The 18,197-nt window shown below is 41.9% G+C and overlaps 1 protein-coding gene across 1 annotated transcript in view; it reads left to right on the forward strand.

Annotated features, from left to right (window-relative positions):
* The window catches only part of LOC108801482 (myosin-binding protein C, fast-type-like), a 145,829-nt gene that overhangs the window by 95,370 nt on the left and 32,262 nt on the right, over positions 1–18,197 (forward strand). Inside the window, exons 17-18 of the mRNA XM_018573363.1 lie at positions 7,337–7,366; positions 14,775–14,914. Of these exons, the coding sequence (XP_018428865.1) occupies positions 7,337–7,366; positions 14,775–14,914 (170 nt within the window). The remainder of the gene's footprint in view (positions 1–7,336; positions 7,367–14,774; positions 14,915–18,197) is intronic.

Here is an 18,197-nt window from a genome sequence, read left to right on the forward strand (position 1 = left end):
GCTAGGGAAGTCAGAAATAGAAAAAGATTTGGGGGTCATTGTAGACCACAAACTGAATGGTAGCTTGCAGTGCCAAGCTGCGGTAAAAAAAGCTAGCAGGGTCTTATCCTGTATTAAGAAGGGGATGTATTGCAGGGACAAGTCTATAATTGTGCCTCTATATAGATCGTTGGTTCGGCCACATCTGGAGTGCACGGTCCAGTTTTGGTCGCCTGTACTGAGAAGGGATGTTCTTGAAGTGGAGAGAGTCCAGCGGAGGGCAACAAAACTAATTAGGGGAATGGAGGACCAGAGCTATGAGACAAGGCTTCTGACCTTAAACATGTTTACGCTGGAATTAAGGAGATTAAGGGGGATATGATTTTCATGTACAAGATGTTCAATGGTGACAGCAACATTGGCAACAAACTGTTTGAGATTAACTCCATTACAAAGACTAGAGGTCACCACCTAAAGTTGGTGGAGAAGAAATTCCAGCACAATGGGCGAAGAGGGTTCTTTACAGTAAGAGCGGTTAAGGTCTGGAACTCACTGCCATCGGCAGTGATTTCAGCCAAGAGTGTAGATTTGTTCAAGAAACGTTTGGACAATTTCTTGAGGGACCGTAATATCCAGGGATACCAGTATCCCTAAGAATGAGATGATGCGTGGACCAATATGGGTTGGACTTGATGGACGTATGTCTTTATTCGACCCCAAATACTATGTAACTATGTAACTATGTAAACTTTTTTTAGGTTAAGTGGTGAAGAGTTAAAGTCCCAGCAAAATGAATACACTTTTACATTCAGAAATACTTTAAAAGAGAACTATGGCCCAAACACTTTTTTTGCCTTACTTCTCTTTTGGGTCAGTAGGACTCCTTTGACCTCAAACTCAGCATATAGCAGGCTATTGCCCATTATATGCTGACACCACAGAGCCACCACATCAGCTGGATCTGCCTCTCTACAGGCAGCCGTGGCCGCCCCCTCCCCTGTCCATCCAGTCAGCGCTGGAGGAACAGAGAGGGGAGGGAATGCCTGGTGGTCACCGCTATCCGCAGGGAGAAGATCGGGAATTCAGTGTGCAGCGGTATGTGAACGCTCAGTTCTCGATCAAATCAATAGAGCCAACTTGCGACTGTTTCAATGTCACACGTCAGCTCTAATTATGGGGATAAGTGTATTTCACTTATTTCAATTCTCCTTTAACTAGAAATCCATTAAAATATAGTTTTAGGCAATGTTAGTTGAAATGTTGTCAATTTAGGAATTTCTATGAAAGAATTATTACTGAATTATTACTGAATTATAAGCACCATAAGAAAACACAAATAGGAAAATGGGCAGTATTCTACACTCCAGAGCCTAGGTACAAGCGTATCATTATTTGAATACAAGTACTTGAACATCTTATTCAGATAATCCTAAAATTCACTAATCCCAAAAGCAGCAAACAATTGAAATTCCTAGTCTTGTCTATTAAATTATAATATTTGGTTTTCCTCAACAAGTAGAGATCCCACAGTGGAGCTGAGTATAGTATATAATAATTATCAACATATAGTAATATCACAAATGTTTTAATTTTTAGAAAAAGTTGTACAAATACCCACTCAAAAAAACACAGAACTAACATTTAAAAGTCTAAAAATGAAGCTTCCCTGCAATGGCTCGATAGAAAAAAGAATGGTGGTTGCATGTAGTTATAATTACCCTACATGGGTAATAAAAGTCGTGGAAGCAAAAGATCAACCGCTGATGTGTCGATGTTTAGAAAATAACACTTTCTCTCACATGTTTCTTTGTAACACTCCAAGAGAAAAATGTTCCATTTGTAAACAAAATATCACAACGGATAATTCACAGCAGAGTTGTAAGAAATAAACACTCTCTTGGAGCTTCTTGTAAGACAGGACAAAGTTATCCTTATGGAAACTGGAAGCAAGTGAAATAGCACAGTGGAAAGCCAGCTCCGTGCCGTCACTGACACGCTATACCCTAAACTGCCGAATCAACCGAAGGGCTGCAGCCACAACAGCAGCTGGGATACATGTTGTCACTGATTCAAGAGATAAGTATGCTATTATCTAATTTTACGAGTACGGCCCTATGATAATCAGAGACTTTTGGCAAAGATTTATGTTAGCATGTAGCTGGCTTTCCACTGTGATCTCAGCTGTATGGGGTCACTACGGGGTTAACTTTAACTCCTGAGGCTGCTCGTGCTATTTCACTTGCTTCCAGTTTCCATATGGATAATTTGGTCCTGTCTTACAAGAAGCTCCAAGGGAGTGTTTATTTCTTACAACTCTGCTGTGAATTATCCACTGTGGTATTTTGTTTACAAATGGAAAATTTTTCCCTTGGATTGTTACAAAGAAACAAGTGAGTGAAAGTGTTATTTTATAAACATCGACACATCAGCGGTTGATCTATTGCTTCCATGACTGTTATTACCAGTGTAGGGTAATTATAACTACATGCAACCACCATCCTTTTTTTTTTTCTATCGAGCCATTGCAGGGAAGCTTAATTTTTAGACTTTTAAATGTTAGTTCTCTGTTGGTTTTTGTTAGAAACATTTCTTGAATGACACTTACGATTTAAGCGTCTTAAGGTGATTATAATCTTCATCAAAGAATGTCCAGTTGTTGAATGAAAAAACTTGTGACTTTCATTGTATAGCATAAAGTCAACAGCATACAATGATATAGCAAAAAATGAATATACAAATAGATAATTCAAAAATATAGTTCAAAGTTAATGCAGAGTTAGAGTACTCTGAATATCACCTCGTCTCTTGGAAGTCACACAGGCTTGTGAGGGTTTTAGACGAGAATAGTCTTTAAAACAGATGTAAAAACAAAGTATTCTTCTATGGGGTGTATCTCTCCTCGTGTAAAGTTCTCTTCTGTGTGTTGTGTGTGATGTAATGTAATGTGCCCATTCTCAGAGGTATTCTCTGCTTATATTTCTAAAGTGACGTTAACTATTGGCTAATCTTATAAGGTCATCTACTTTAGAAATCTATTCTAACCTCACTTTGACGTCATATTCTATACTCTCTCTATAAGGCTCTTTCAAAAACTCTCAAGTCATGAACTTCTAAATGTCATTCTACAAACATATTTTAAAAGACAGATCTCCTTCTTTTGACATTCTTCAACAGCTGTTAACACTAAAGTTCTTTCAAATTCTGACATAGCTCAGATTTCAAGGACAAAGCAAAGGGTTGTCTATTTCAATGCCATGCATTCAAAAGCACGAGGTGTCAGTTAAATATATGGGCCCATTCTTTAATTCCTCTTAAGCCAAATCAAATTTGAATCTAAGTATTTTTCAGTTTTTTTGTGTGGGTATTTTGTACAACTTTTTCTAAAAATTAAAACATTTGTGATATTACTATATGTTGATAATTATTATATACTATACTCAGCTCCACTGTGGGATCTCTACTTGCTTGAGGGAAAACCAAATATTATAATTCATGTTTATGAGACCCAGGAGCGGTTACATATGATCATTAGTAATTGCAACCCTATTCCCTTGTGTATGTAAAATCTTGTCTATTGAAATTGTCCTGCTGCTTGCCAATTTTACACTGCTGTATCCTCTGCATTCTCTTAATTCTTGAAATACCTACCTGCGCTCAATGACTTTATATTGCTGAATTGTCTGTGACCCCCTAAATTAATGAGAGTTTCATAGAAATTGGCCAGCAGCAGGTCACTTTTGCTTCAGCAAAAAGCATGCAATGCTGCTACAACTACCTAAACAAAAGCATTTTTTCAATCTGAAATGCATTTTATTGGGGTGCTGCTGTATGTAAGCCAAGCTAATTGCAAAAGAAAAAAAAACAATTCTACAGCCAAAATGTGTGCTGATAGTGTACACTGTCAAAATGTCTATGAAAATCATACTGTTCCATAAAACCATGTACATCTTGCAAAGTGAATCTTTACTTTGTGTCTCCTCATTTGCAAAGATAGGTGCAAACTCACTTTGCAAAGTAAAAAATTAACTTTGAAAGTGAACATGTTCTTCTCCTTTAGTAAATCAAGGTCATGACCAATTTCTGATCAAACCAAAAAACTGCCATTGCAGTGGGGTTACCGACACGCTGCAAGGGTTAAGTGTTTGTTAATGCCTAGGGGACAGGAAAAAGCTGTTTTACTTACCTGATCCCCCACTCCCACCGACTCCCTCTGGGATGCTAGGCCTGTCCCCACAGCTTCTTCTCTCCTTTGCCCCAGCAGTCTAAAGGCTACTGATATCATCATCATGTCTAATGCAGGTTCCACAGATCTGCATTAGATGTGAGGATACCAAGGGACATCCCACCAGCAGGGGCAGAGGGGAGAGAGGTAAACTCTGACCGCCAAATATCAAGTACATAAAAGTGCTTTACTCTGGTCACATAGGCATAAATGAGCGTTAACCCTTGCAATGCGCGGGTAGCCACACTGCAAGGGTAGTTTTCTGTTTGCCTGGAGATGGCCTTTAAACTCATAGGCATTCTTAGATATTTGCTTGTAAATGTCAGTTAAAGCAGCATCATCTTTAGCAGGCATATGAAAAGCATTTGACAGGTTTCAAACACCTTCGGGAAGCCTTTCTTCTGCTAGGGATACACTGGTGAATACACCTTTTTGCTTCTGAGAATTGAAGTGCTTGTTGTAACAACCTCACTGAAATTTGTAATTAACACACCTGGGATAGACATGGTGCCTTTCAAGTGCTTTAAAACTATGTTCAAAGCTTGTTCATGCTTTTTGAAAACTTCAGCTGAATATGTCTGATTTCAGCAGTACATCGGCTGGCTTCGGCTCCCTTCGGTTCAGCTGAACATGCTCATCATGTTTGGCAGAGCCGAAGTGAAGAACATGTTCGACTCAACCAAATCCAACATCTGGATCGGCTGACACAAACGTCTGGGAGTTCATTCACAGCTGTTTGCCCCTATTCTCATAGGGGCCAAACAGTAGTGAGTAATTCGCTGTATGCTACCTGAGGACAGTGACCTGTCATTGCATGACAACAAATGGGTGTAGCCAGCTGTGAAGTCACGGCTGACTGCGCAGGCATTTATTGTCATTTTGCCAAGACCTTGCAATAGCGATTTGACCCATGTCGGCCAACTATCAACAGATAGGCGGAGCCAGCCGTGATGTCACAACTAACTCCACCTATCTGTTTACATTCAGCCGGCATCTGTCAAATTGATCATTTTGCGGCGGGAGTTTGTCGCATGCAGGAAGATGGGCGGGGTCGGGGTTTTTTTTATTTTGACAAGTCAGTGGCATCGTGGACATCTAGTATGATCAAAAGAAACAAAGCGCTAAAGGTAGCTGTATGAGCAAAAGAATAAGCTATAATTGATTCTGGCGAGGTCAGTATGGAAGCTAATATATAAGTGTAAAACAGGACTAGCTTCATAGACAAGTATAGATAAAACCAGTCTAACCAAAATACAAAAATCAATTAGAACCACTAAAATTCATTCCGATGGAATAAATAAACAAACAATGTTTAAAACGTCAAAATCAGTGTCCAATGCTTAGAAAATCCAAGTGAAAGGTGGTTTCCATGTGCAAATAAAAATGTGCAAAAATAGCAGTGTACTTGAGATTGATCCAAACTGTCCCTCTCGGGTAACAGGTGAACGGTAAGTTCCGTGTGCAAATGTACAAATGTGCAAAAACAGCAATGTGCTTCGAATTGTTCCGAACTATCCCTCTCGGGTGGTTACTCACCAGAGTGAAGTTGGTAGAAAAATCGTGGACATCGCTGGATTTTTTTCTAAAAGTCTGGTTTCTTTATTTACATTTTAACTTAACCTTTTAGTGAATGAGTTGGGGTACCTTTCTGAAAGGGGTACCCAGATACAAATAAGCCCCCCACAGTCCACAGACTCCCACTGGACCACACTTTTTTTTTTTTTCTTTTACTGTTTGTTTACATTTGCGGGGAGAAAGCATATGCTTCGGCTGCTGTACGGTCTATTGTGAATAGCCTGTACAGCAGACCTTTGGTTCGACTGAACCAAAGGGCTCCAGCGGCCGAAGTGAGCCTAAGGATAAGCCGAACCTACGGCTATATCCTTCGGCTCCTTTGTGAATAACCTCCTATGTGTTTTGGGTCTTAATGTGTAATAATGAGTGAGGAAAGAATAAAAATGCTGCCAAGTTTGCATCTGCATCTCTACTAGGTTGATTCACCTATTTGTTCTAGTGAGCAATGTCATCAAAATAGGAAGTGATTGGTAATGTTGGTTTTCAACAGAACAAGGGATGAGGTTAAATCTTCCAATAGTGACATATTTTCTGGTGATTGCTTTCTAAGAGAGGAATTTTCCCTGCTTTGTAGAGATTTCCTGGTATGTTTCTGGAACAAAATGTTATGGGAAATCTTCTAAATTGGCACAGACAGCAAAAAATAAACTGAAATTGGTTTTTGAAATATTTTGACTAGACATGCAGTTTAATCATAATTAATAGTAAACTTCACAGAATTTTGAAATGCCCAAGTGGTGCATGACTGATCAAGGATTGGCAAAACTGGCTGTTGCACAGCTGTAGCACTTTCTGCACACATTTTTAAAAATGGTCTAACAGTAGGTGATTCTTCTTTACAAAAATAAAGATTGTTTTTTTATTGCCTTTACTATAAATACTCTAGCGTAGTATAGTCTGCCTACATTTGTGTAATACTATGGTCATTTGTGCTATACATCTTAAGCACATTTGGAGTTTTCCTTAAAGGAGAACTATGAGGTGAGTGATTTCCACTCACCTCATAGTTCTAGCCGACCTGTGACAATGAGACTGTCACAGGTCGGCTCAGTAGATCGGGAGGTGAGCGAACAGATCCCGGCTTTCACTCACCTCTCGATCCTGTCACGGCTCTCTGCCGTGACAGGGGAGGGGCTGGACTCCCCCCTCCCCGCTCCGATCCGCCAGCGCTGACTGGCGGAATGGACTGGGGAGGGGGCGGGTACAGCTGGCTCTGCCTCAGAGCCAGCTGTCAGTCACGCAGCTGGGCGGATCCCGGCACAATTGTCGGGATCCGCTTCAGCTGCGGCGTCTCAGTATACCGCGAGCTACAGCTCGCGGTATACTGAGCCTAGGGTGACGGGCGGACGCTAGTTTGTGTCCTCCCGTTACCCTAAGGAGAACTATGGGGAAAAGACTTAACCCCATAGTTCTCCTTTAAAACACTTTTGTATCGCTACAATATATTATAAATTATTGTTACCAGTTAAATTACCCATTTGTATAATATGCATGGTATAGATATATTTATTGAAATGTAAAATAAAGAAATTACACTGTTATTTTCTTTTTTCTTCACAGAGGTCAAGATTGAATATGTCCCTCTTGAAGGTAAGAAGGTTTCAAAATATGATGAGTAGTGTGCAATGGTTTGCACCAATAAGAAAATGCAGAGTGCTTTTAGATACATTCCACTAGCATTTAAGGCTGGGAGGTTCGGCGGGGCGGTTCGGCCGTGCAGATCCGCCGACATGAAGGATACCATACATTGCTATGGGGACCGTTCACGCGACTGTGCGGACCCAAACCGCCTCCCGCCCAAATTGCTCCCTGAGCTTTTTTTCCATGCTGATCAGCACAGTTTCCCTACAGCTTTTAATAGAACCATGCTGATCAGTGCAGTTTTGGGAGTTTTTAATTGCGTTTCAGCTCTGAAACGCAATTCAAAACACCCAAAACCGCCTTTTTGGAAAACGTGCTGATCCGCACCCGTCCTGGTGTGACTGGGGCCTTAGATTAGTTTGAGACACTTCTGAAATGAATTCAGAATTCATTAACAGTTGTGCTTATCCTTCAGTTGATATCCTTCTAAACTGCATTGACCTCCTTCTTAGCTGCGTCAAGGTGCTTTTGAATCTCATCAAGTTAATGGTGAGAGAAGCCATTCTGATGAACATAAAAGCACATGCACATAGACACTAAGACCTAGTACACTCAGGCATCAGCTTGTATAAGAGGTATGTGACCAATAAGCTTTTGCAGATCATTTGTCGAGATTTTGGCAAGCATTGTTGAAGCTTTTAAAGCTACTTTCAGCCCGTTTGGAAATGTTAACCTCAGACCTTTATGGGAGTTCTTACTGTTATTTTAAACAAGAGGCTAACAGGTTTCAGTAAGCTTAAGTAAAATTTGAAACTTGTTGAAAGCCTACTGACAGTTTGTTTAAAGTATAACCTGCTTCCCCGTTAAAATATGTGTTTAACAGTTCTAAGCTGAAGCAGACAGATGCTTTAAAAGCTTAAAGAAAGCTGCTTAAAGCTTCACAAATGCTTTGCCAAAAATCTGGTGCACACGCTGCTCTTATATAACTTGAAGCCAGTGTGAACTAGGCCTGAATGTTGTAATCAGGATGTAGTTCCACATTATTTATCAAACACAGGTTTAAAGTCCAATTGAACCTTCAGTTTAAATTAGCTTAATAAATTTTAGGTGCATCAAAAATCAACTGTGAGACATTGAAAACCTTTTGTTTTGATGCACCTGAAAGATATTTACCTGATTTAAACTAAAAGTTCAAATGCAAATTAAAGGGTCAGTTCACCCAAGTGATAGCTCAGCTACAGGTGGAATCAGTGGGTTTATCACCTGATGGCTTTTTAGATCTCTTGTGAAATTCAACAAAATGTTTCTACTATTATTGATAGTCATATCCCAATCTCCCTTCTAATCTTCAACAAACGGATATTTAAATAATAAGTAGAGTTTAGTGGACTGAATAGCCTACTGGCTTCTGATATCTTTGGTCTCACGGTTATAATTGCTGCTTCTACCTTGGATCTTTAGGTGTCCCTTCTCCTTTTGTTGCATTCTATATAACACAAAATAAATTAAAACTCAAACAAGGAGAGCAGATGCCCTTCATAAAGACCATTAGAAGTTTAAAGACCTGGAAAATCATTGCACAGATTTTGCACTGACACCCAAGTTATAACAAACCATTAGGTTGTTTATATCTTCAGCATCTAGACAGTATGAAAATCTCCAGCATGTCTGTACTAGCATGACCATTAATTGCCCCTCCAAATGTGCACATTCCTTGTTTGTTTTAGATTGAATTAGCTACTTGTCATTTTTCTTTTATCCACCAAAAACTGAAATATCAGCCTTGAGTAAAATAACTCTTTGGCTTTCCAGCTACTACCAAAAACTATTTTCTGTATACAGACCTAACTGTCATACCGGAAAATTGGTAGTAAATAAACATTTCTTTGTTGAATGCTTTTGCTGCAAATAGAAAATGATTTGCACTCAACAGAAGTCACAGCAATTCTAATAAGGGCCCATTTACACTGTTGCATTTTTAAAAATATTTATTTTTGTTTTTTGAGCATGTAATCTTTATTGAAAGTTTTTTGTTGGACAAACAGATCAATCCACAGTAGGATAAATGTAATCATACATACAGAAGTAATAGCAGTAAAAGAGAACAATCAAATAACTGCAGAATCAAGAACAATATCAAACAACTTCACAATCAATTCACTGGACTTGTAGTGGATTGACTTGTAGTGGAGGGGGCAGGCGGGGTGAGGAACGGAAAAAAAAGACCAGGACTAGGAGATTGCAAGTGGATTCGTAGCAGTATTAGTTTATGGTTGGAACGTTAAAGGACATCTAACATCCCCAGAGAGCCAGCAGCCTTAGAGGCGAGATACCATTTTGTGTCCTGGAATAAGAACATCACCTCCTTAAACCGTCCTGTATCTAGTTCGGTCAATAGAAGCGGGGTCCAGGTGAGGAAGAACTTAGCCATCTGAGTTTGGTTGAGATGGGTGTCCAATTTATCTAGTGACAGTAATTTGTGTAGCAGGTCTTTCAGGGTTGTTAGAGAGGGGGGAAGGAGTAAGTAAGCCAATTTGTCAGTTTCGCCTTCTTTGCTGCTATCATACATAAATGCTCCCAGCGGGAAAGGTCCCAAGGAGTAGACGTTACTATGGGACTGAAAGCATGGAATAGGCAGAATGCCGGTGTGAGGGACCGCTGGGAACCTGAGATGAGATTTATGTAAGAAAGGACAGTGGACCAAAATAATTGGCTGTGGGGGCATAACCATATCAGATGTTCCAAGTCCGGTGAACAAACCTGACATTTGGGGCAGGAGCTCAACCAATTTGGGGGGGAGTTTTTTTTAATAAAAGTTTAATTGCGTAGAATGCTCTATGGATCAATTTAAACTGGATTTCCCGCCAAGATTCACATATAATGGCTTTTCTTAGCGAGAGCTACCGTGGAGTAGCAGCTGCTCGGTGTCATCCAATGGAGTCTGAAGCAGAGCAGCCCACTTGGCGATATGTGTGCTAGGAGAAAGGGGGGGGGGGGCGCACAGAGAGCATAGAGGAACACAGGGAGAGGACAATTGAAGAGAGGGACATTTTCTGTGAAGGGGAGGACAGGAGTCTCTGAAAGGGGGAAAGGGTAGGCAGTACGGAAGGTTCTTGTTAATGAAGTGGGAAATTTGGGCATATTGTAAGAAATGTGAGAAAATAGCACTGCGCTTCACAAACTCAAAAAATGTATTCCTAAAATGTGAGAAAATTGTGATAAATTGTGAAATTGTCACAAAGTGATAAAACAATTTTGTGTTATCCACAACATCTGTGTTGCACAATGCCTGTGCTAATCTTGACTCTTGGTCTAAGACACTATAAGCCATAATAAACATAGAAAAAAAATGTGAATACCAAAAAACATATCCTTGTGCCAGTACATCTCATAGAATGTGTACATATAAAAAATCCTGTATATAATCTCACAAGTGATGTACAACTCCCACTTAGTCCCACTTGTTCACGTTGGGTTTTTTTTTGGTTTTTGGTTTTTACATTTTTTTAAATTTCATAATAAACCATTGCACAACAGTTTATAGTGCACTAAGCACCACATTTAATAAATTGCACACAAGCACCAATTTCCCATCCCAGATTCTCTAATAAAATTTTATAATAAGCCCTGCATCATGTCTGAAAGGCCAACAAGGAGACAGCTGTGTGACAGATGCATATAATTAAATTTGTTTATGCCCTGCCATTCCTGCGCCCATCAAGAGTAACTGTGAGGGGTCACAGTGTGGAGGCACCAACACCAAAGGCCCATTTGTTCCATACCTGTGTGACAGGTATATATCATTTGAATTTTTAGAGCAGGGTCCAATCCTGCACTCGTCAAGAATAACTCTGAAGGGTTATGATGTGAAAGCACCACCAACACTAAAGTCCCAAATTTAAAGCGCCTGTTGTTACTTTCATCCGTCTGCAAAAGAGGCACCAGAATTTATTCAAAAAATCTCTAAACTTCCTCTGAGTATCCTAAAATGTGGCCTCTTCATACAGGCTGCCTCCCCAGCAGTTGTTTACAATATTAAGGGAAGATCAATTACTGGCAATTTAAGTGTCATTTTTTTCTTTATAAATGTCAGTTTTGCTGCAGCAGGTTCTATACATCGTACAGATGTGCCACTTTACAGGCAGCTTAAGGGGACCCCCCAGGCACGATCTTTAAAGGATTTTTTCATTTTTACTGTTTCACTTTAAGCAATGTTAAAATCACTGCTCTTTTAAAAACTGTATTTTTTAAAAGAGTTTTTTTGCATTGATACTTGTGCCCCAGGGCAGTACCCGAATCCCCATACCCTTTTTATGGCAAATAACTTGCATAGAAGCCTTCAAAATGGGGACATTTGATTTTACGAGTTCTATAGACGTCCATTGAGTTCTAAATTCAATTTAGAACTTTTTCCATGTTCTAGTAAGAACTGAACTAAGGTGTGTTCAGCCCATCACTATTCAGTGCATTGTGAGAAATACAACATGTCTGTTTTAGTCTGCATTTTAGGGAGTTGGAAGGCCAATAGAAGTCAATGGCAACAGATGTTATGTGTTTTGATGCATTAACAACAGGTATTAACAGGTGTGGCACTCACCCACTAAGGAGCAGCTGGAATAATCGGGTCATCACTAGTCTGTGTAGGGGCTTTGATCTTCAGCTGCCCCATTAGCATTCAACCACCCTCTTCTAGTGCCCACAAAGCTGATGTCCACTCCAGTAATGCATTGCTGAATAACTTTTAGCAACTTCTTTATACTAGGGAGAGAGGGTATAGGGATCCTAAACATGCAGGGTGTACCAGACATAGACTCCAGACTCACCAGACCTCTTAAGCATCTCAGTATAGATTACCATTATACAGTGAATGGTAATTGACGTAACAGATGAGCAGGGGATGAGCACAGATCCTCAACAGGAGAGACACCAGCCATGCTCCAGAGGACCTCTCTGTTCCAGGCTCCTCCAGCAGACATCAGCTTCTCTGGTTCTCCTCATCTGACAACAGCACAGGCCTCCTCTATACTTGGGGTCCAGGGAAACTCTTCCCACACTTCAGCCTCTGCCCACCCCAGGAGTTAGGCCTAGCATGCGGGGTGGCTGGACAGCACCCAGCCCTAATCTATTGCTGGTCCTGACTAGTCTGAGCACATGGCAATTCCCTCCAGTATGTGTACCCTATCCCAGGATGCAACACTGGTTGAGAGAAACCCAGTGATTGGCTGCTGTATTGTACATACACTTGGATAAGAAAGAACAGAAAAAAATGACTTTTAAAGCACCACCAGGACCACTTCAATTTATATATAAAAAATATATTTTATTGTGAACTTTGTTTGTTAAAAATATATAGCAAGATTAAAATCATTAACATATATAGTCTTATTTACAAAACTCTGAAATCGTATGCCTATCATGAACCTGCACCTCCTCAACTGGTATACAATGGATAGTTCAGCTAGTAATTTCTATGCGATATCATTAGTATGTAACCATGATAAATATAGATATTTTTCCATGGGGAGGTGCTCAACTCTTGCTCTACGCGTTTCGTGGTACCGCTGCTTCTTTAAGAGCTTATGGGCAGGCATACAGTTGTGGTTCACAGATTTCTCTTCCATCATGGCTCAAAAATAGATAGAAAATGAAATTAAATCATCACACAGGTGGGAGGAGCGATGCAAGAAATCAACCAAGTGGGCGTCCAGGCACACATGACAAGAATCATCCCTAGTCCAGGACGTATGTTGTACAAAGGTATAAGAGTATAGATGTAGAAATCAGTTGGGCTTCCACATATCTGGCTGTGACCAGTAGTTTTAGTAAGAAAATCGCCAGAATTGTTTGTAAAGTAGTTGCCTAACCTGAGATTTAGATCATCATCTACATCTTTCATTCACCATAAGTGTCCATCCAGTTTGTAGTTTGACCACAGCCCTGGCAATCACTAAATGCCTAGTAACCATGCCACAAAAGGTGATGGGGGCTACAAAAGCCTCGGTCAATGGTTGTTAATGCAATACACTTAAAATTATAAATTCCAATTCACTGGAAACACATGCCAGCACATGTCAATAATGCATATAAATGCAAAACTAAGCAGAAATTGATGCATGACAATGCACCTGCCTAATGCTGCAAAAAAAGAATACCTCCATGCATATGCACATATCTAAATAGGCCCCTAATGTATTGCTCAGTCACTGTGTGGTTGATCTTTGGTAGTGTTTTAAGCTGGCTGTAAAATCACCTGCATATGATTGAACTGATTCCACACATTGGTATGAAGTTGGCAAATCAGGTGCATCAGCTGTGTTTATCAATTTACAATGGAATATCCGAATCTTGATTTGTGTATTGTGCTACATTTTGGGCATTTCAGAATTTGTGATTACTAAGTGAATCTTGGTGAAGTGCTGCCTTAGGCGTTTTCATAGGCATTGAACATTTTAGATTGCCACTTGCTTTGAATCGGCTAAACTAGATTTTCTAAATGCATATATGTTTACTGTTTACCTTGCAAAGGGTTTTGAATTCTGTACATTTGAGCATCTGTTACACACACTTCTGCCACACTGCACAGCCAGGCAGCTGATACACTTTTATTTCTTGGCTCCTGCTTGCCTATGTCAGGTCCTCCACCTGCAGCCTCTGACTGGAAAGACAGACACGGAGAGACTAAGCGGAGGGGCTACATGACTGGGGGGAGGAATAGTCCCGGGAGAAAGGGTTAAAAAATAAAAAAACCAGATCCTCCACCTGCAGCCTCTTACTGGAAAGTGAATCAAGGAGGTAACCCAGGAAGCAATAAAGCTGACCTAGTGCTGAACTATGGAAGTAGCAGAGTAATCATCTAACTGTGTATAAAGATGTTTGTGTATAACAAAAATGATGGGCCAAAATTTTTACAAATTTATTAGCAGTTGAAATCTACATACATTTGAACTGTGTATTTCACTGTTGACCTAGCGTTCCACTCTAAATCTGAAATACAAGCAAACAGTAAATACACAGATGAAATGCATATATGGGTTTTGTTTTACCTGCCAATGGATTTGTATTTCTGTTAATTCAGTCCTGAGGCTTAGACTTCTCTGGCCCACATAGCCCTGTCTAGCAGAGGAGGAGACCTTATTGTTCTCTTTGGTAGTTCAGTAACTTCTATTATAGGCATCCTCCTTGCACTGCAGAACAAGTGATTGGCTCCTTGTGCTGTTTCTCACTCCACCAGTCTGCTGTACAGAGGATTGCAAGGGGCTGATACCTAGTCAAGTTCAGGAGCTGTCTACAATTTTAAGTAATACATTTAAGGACATATTAATAAATACATAGCTGCATTTATTGTGTTTTTATATCTGCCTGGAGTTCAGCTTTAATCTACAGCTTCTTAATAGTGATATCTATGTTCTTACTGTAGAACCACCTAAAATCCATCTTGATTGCACTGGTGGAACGCCTGTCAACACCATCATTGTTGTGGCTGGAAACAAACTGCGATTTGATGTCCCGATCACTGGAGAGCCTGCACCAACAGTGGCGTGGTTCAAAGAAAATACTGTGAGCTTTTTTGTCTTTTTTTCTTAAAGGACTGTTTATAGACCCAAATATGCACATGTGCAATTTCATAGCAAGAAAAGTTCAGATTTTCCACTTTTTTGTTAAATTAATTATTTATTACCTTCAAAGTGTAAAGCTAAATGTGCAAACTACTGCCTTGATGTCAGAAGCAGCCATATTACTTTACTCTTCTGGTATTTACAGATAATTTTTTTTTTATTCTTTATTTGTGGACACTACTGCCTTGATGTCAGAAGCAGCCATATTACTTTACTCTTCTGGTATTTACAGATAATTTTTTTTTTATTCTTTATTTGTGGACAAAAAGGGTGGGGTACATAGAAAAGGAGGACAAGCAGAGGCCACATGGTCTCACACGATATTTGAATCATAGACAGTGAGGAACATATTTAAAACATGTTAACAAGTTGTAAGATCAGGTCAGGTAACCGTACATGTCCCCGCCATTAAGGCATTTTATGGTGAATATAAATGACTAACAAACACACAAAAACAAAATGAGAAGGGAACAATGTGTCGAGGCGAGTGGCCGAGTATAGCCCCACTATGTTGGAGGCCAGCCCGAGCCAGTTCACCTTCAAACAACACAGACAAGACAGACATTTAACTACACGGACTCACAAAGAGAGAGCAGAAGGAAACGTAGAAAGATTGGGAAAGAAAACGTGGACGGAGGTCTCACCCCCCGGTGGTCCCAAGCCGCCCTCCCCCCGCACCCACACACCCCCACACAGTGGGTAGTGTAATTGGGTGGTGCCTCAGTCTGTGGCTCCTTCCTGGCACACTGTAGAGAAAGCTGCCGAGCCCCTGAAGTGGACCCAGGCTCCCCAGGTGGCCACATACCTGGACTGCGATTCCCGTAAACTGGAGGTCAAATCCTCCATCAGTCTAATCTCCTCCCCCCGCCTCACCCACATGGTTACGGAGGGAGAGTGTGTCTGTCGCCACAGAGCTGGTATGCAGGCTCTAGCCGCGTTCAGCAGGTGTATCAGTAGTGAGCGTTTATACGCCCTTCGAGAGAGCGGCGCCAGGTGGAGACCGACGGGGTGAAGGGCAGCTCGTGTCCCGTGATATCCGCTATTGCAGAGGCTACGCTGACCCACAACGGTTGAACCTTCGGGCAGTCCCAGAAGACATGTAGCAGGGACCCCACCTCTGTTTCGCAGCGCCAACATAACGGAGAGACCGATGGGTACATGACATGAAGAGTTGTGAGCACCCTGTACCATCTGCTTAGGAGTTTATACCCAGCTTCCTGGTATTTGTTAGAGATGGAGGATTTGAGGGTGAAATATAGCATATTATTCACCTGTGCGGGACTGAGGGTTAGTTCTAGATCAGAGGCCCATTGTCTAACAAAGTACAGGGGGGTCTGGTCAGGAGGGCTGTGCAGACAGTTCACCAAGTATGCCAGGGAGTGTCTAATCGGCTCAGCCTGCAGGCATAATGTCTCAAAATTAGTCAGCGGCAGTCTAGGGCCCGGAGCCTCTGAGAAAGAACATAAGAAGTGCCTCAACTGCAGTGCGCACCACAATCACATTGGGGGAGTTGTGGTGGCCTGAATCTGGGCTACTTGTTTCCACTGACCCGCCTCCTGGAAGTGACACACCCTGGTGCTACCTGCGGTTGTCAGGGCTCTGGCTAGTGGGCCATGCTCTCCCGGAGGGAAGCGGGGGTTCCCCACCGCCGGTGTCAAGGGAGATGTGGGGGGAGTGAAGCTCGCATCGCCGGAGCTATCCACGGTATCCACGGTATGCCCTGTAGGGGCAACTGACTTCCCTCCTGTTCCAAGGCCACCCACAGTTTCTGTTCAAAGTAGCACCACAGATAGGTGGGCTGCTTTATAGTACAGCGTGGGGTCAGGGAAACCTAAACCCCCTGCCTCCCCCTTTCTGGACAGGATCTGGTGGCGTAAGCGAGCCCGCTTATTTGCCCATAGAAAATTCAAGAAGCTAGATCTTATCTGTTTAACGAACACAGCTGGTACAGTCACAGGTAACGTCTGAAAGAGGTCAAGTAGTCTGGGTAGTATCGTTATTTTCAAGATGCTATTTCGACCTGTCCCGGTCAATGCGTCTCTGTAATGGAGTAAAATTTAAAGTGAATGTCTGTTGGATGTCAACGGGGATAGATACCCCCAGATATTTGATATGCATGGGAGCCCATTTAAACGGAAAGGCCGTCCAAAGGACCTGCAAGCGTGCGTCTGGGATGGAAATGTCTAGCGCTTCATTTGCTAAAGTTTAATTTGAAGTTTGCCAGTCTACCGTACACCTCCAGTTCCCGCATAAGGTTGGGCAGCGTTATCTCGGGGCGCGAGAGGTAAAGCATCAAATCGTCTGCATAGGCTGCGACTTTGTGATGCCCCGATGGCACCTCCAGTCCTTGAATGTCTGTGGAAGCCTGAGGAGTGGCTCCAGGGTGAGGATGAATATAAGAGGTGACAGTGGGCACCCCTGACGTGTACCATTCGAGATGGAGAACGGTTCCAAGAGGACTCAGTTGACCCGTACCATCACATGGGTTCAGTATAGAGCGCGGTGATCCCTTGCCTCATGTTACTCCCCAAGCCAATGTGTGCAAGCGTCTCCCTCAGGAACGACCAATCGACCCTGTCGAAAGCCTTCTCCGCGTCTAGGGATAGTAGGAGAAGAGGCCGGGACTGGGAGCGGGCCAGGTGGATCACGTTGAGAGTCCTTATGGTGTTGTCCCTGGCTTCACGGCCAGGAACAAAGCCAACTTAGTTACGGTCAACAAGGTCCGCCACAAAGGGGAGCAAACATGAGGCCAGGATGCGCGTGAAGATTTTCAGATCAACATTCAACAGTGATATAGGTCTGTAACTGGCACACTGTAGCGGGTCTTTGCCTTCCTTAGGGATAACAGTAATGTGAGCTCTCAGAGAGTCACTGGGCATGGGTCTGTCCTCCAGAATAGCGTTGAAGGCAGATAAAAAGTGTGCGCCTAATTGCTCCCGATATTGCTTATAGTACGTAAGAGTCAGCCCATCAGGGCCAGGGGCCTTGCCCGGCTTCATGTCGCGTAGTGCGCATTCAAACTCAGCTTGGGAGATCGGGGTCTCCAGGGTCCGACTATTAGACTCGGTGAGACGTGGTGTGCAAGAACAGGCCAGGTAGTCTCCAATCTGTGATATTTGTGTCACCTGGGCAGGAGGATCTAAAGGAGAATGTAGGTTATATAGTTTTGTGAAAAACGAGTGGAAGTGCGCCGCTATTTCTGAGGACCGTGACGCCACCATCCC

This window comes from Nanorana parkeri, unplaced genomic scaffold (assembly GCF_000935625.1).
Source record: "Nanorana parkeri isolate BGI_ZX_2015 unplaced genomic scaffold, ASM93562v1 scaffold2348, whole genome shotgun sequence".
In the NCBI taxonomy this organism is placed as follows: domain Eukaryota; kingdom Metazoa; phylum Chordata; class Amphibia; order Anura; family Dicroglossidae; genus Nanorana; species Nanorana parkeri.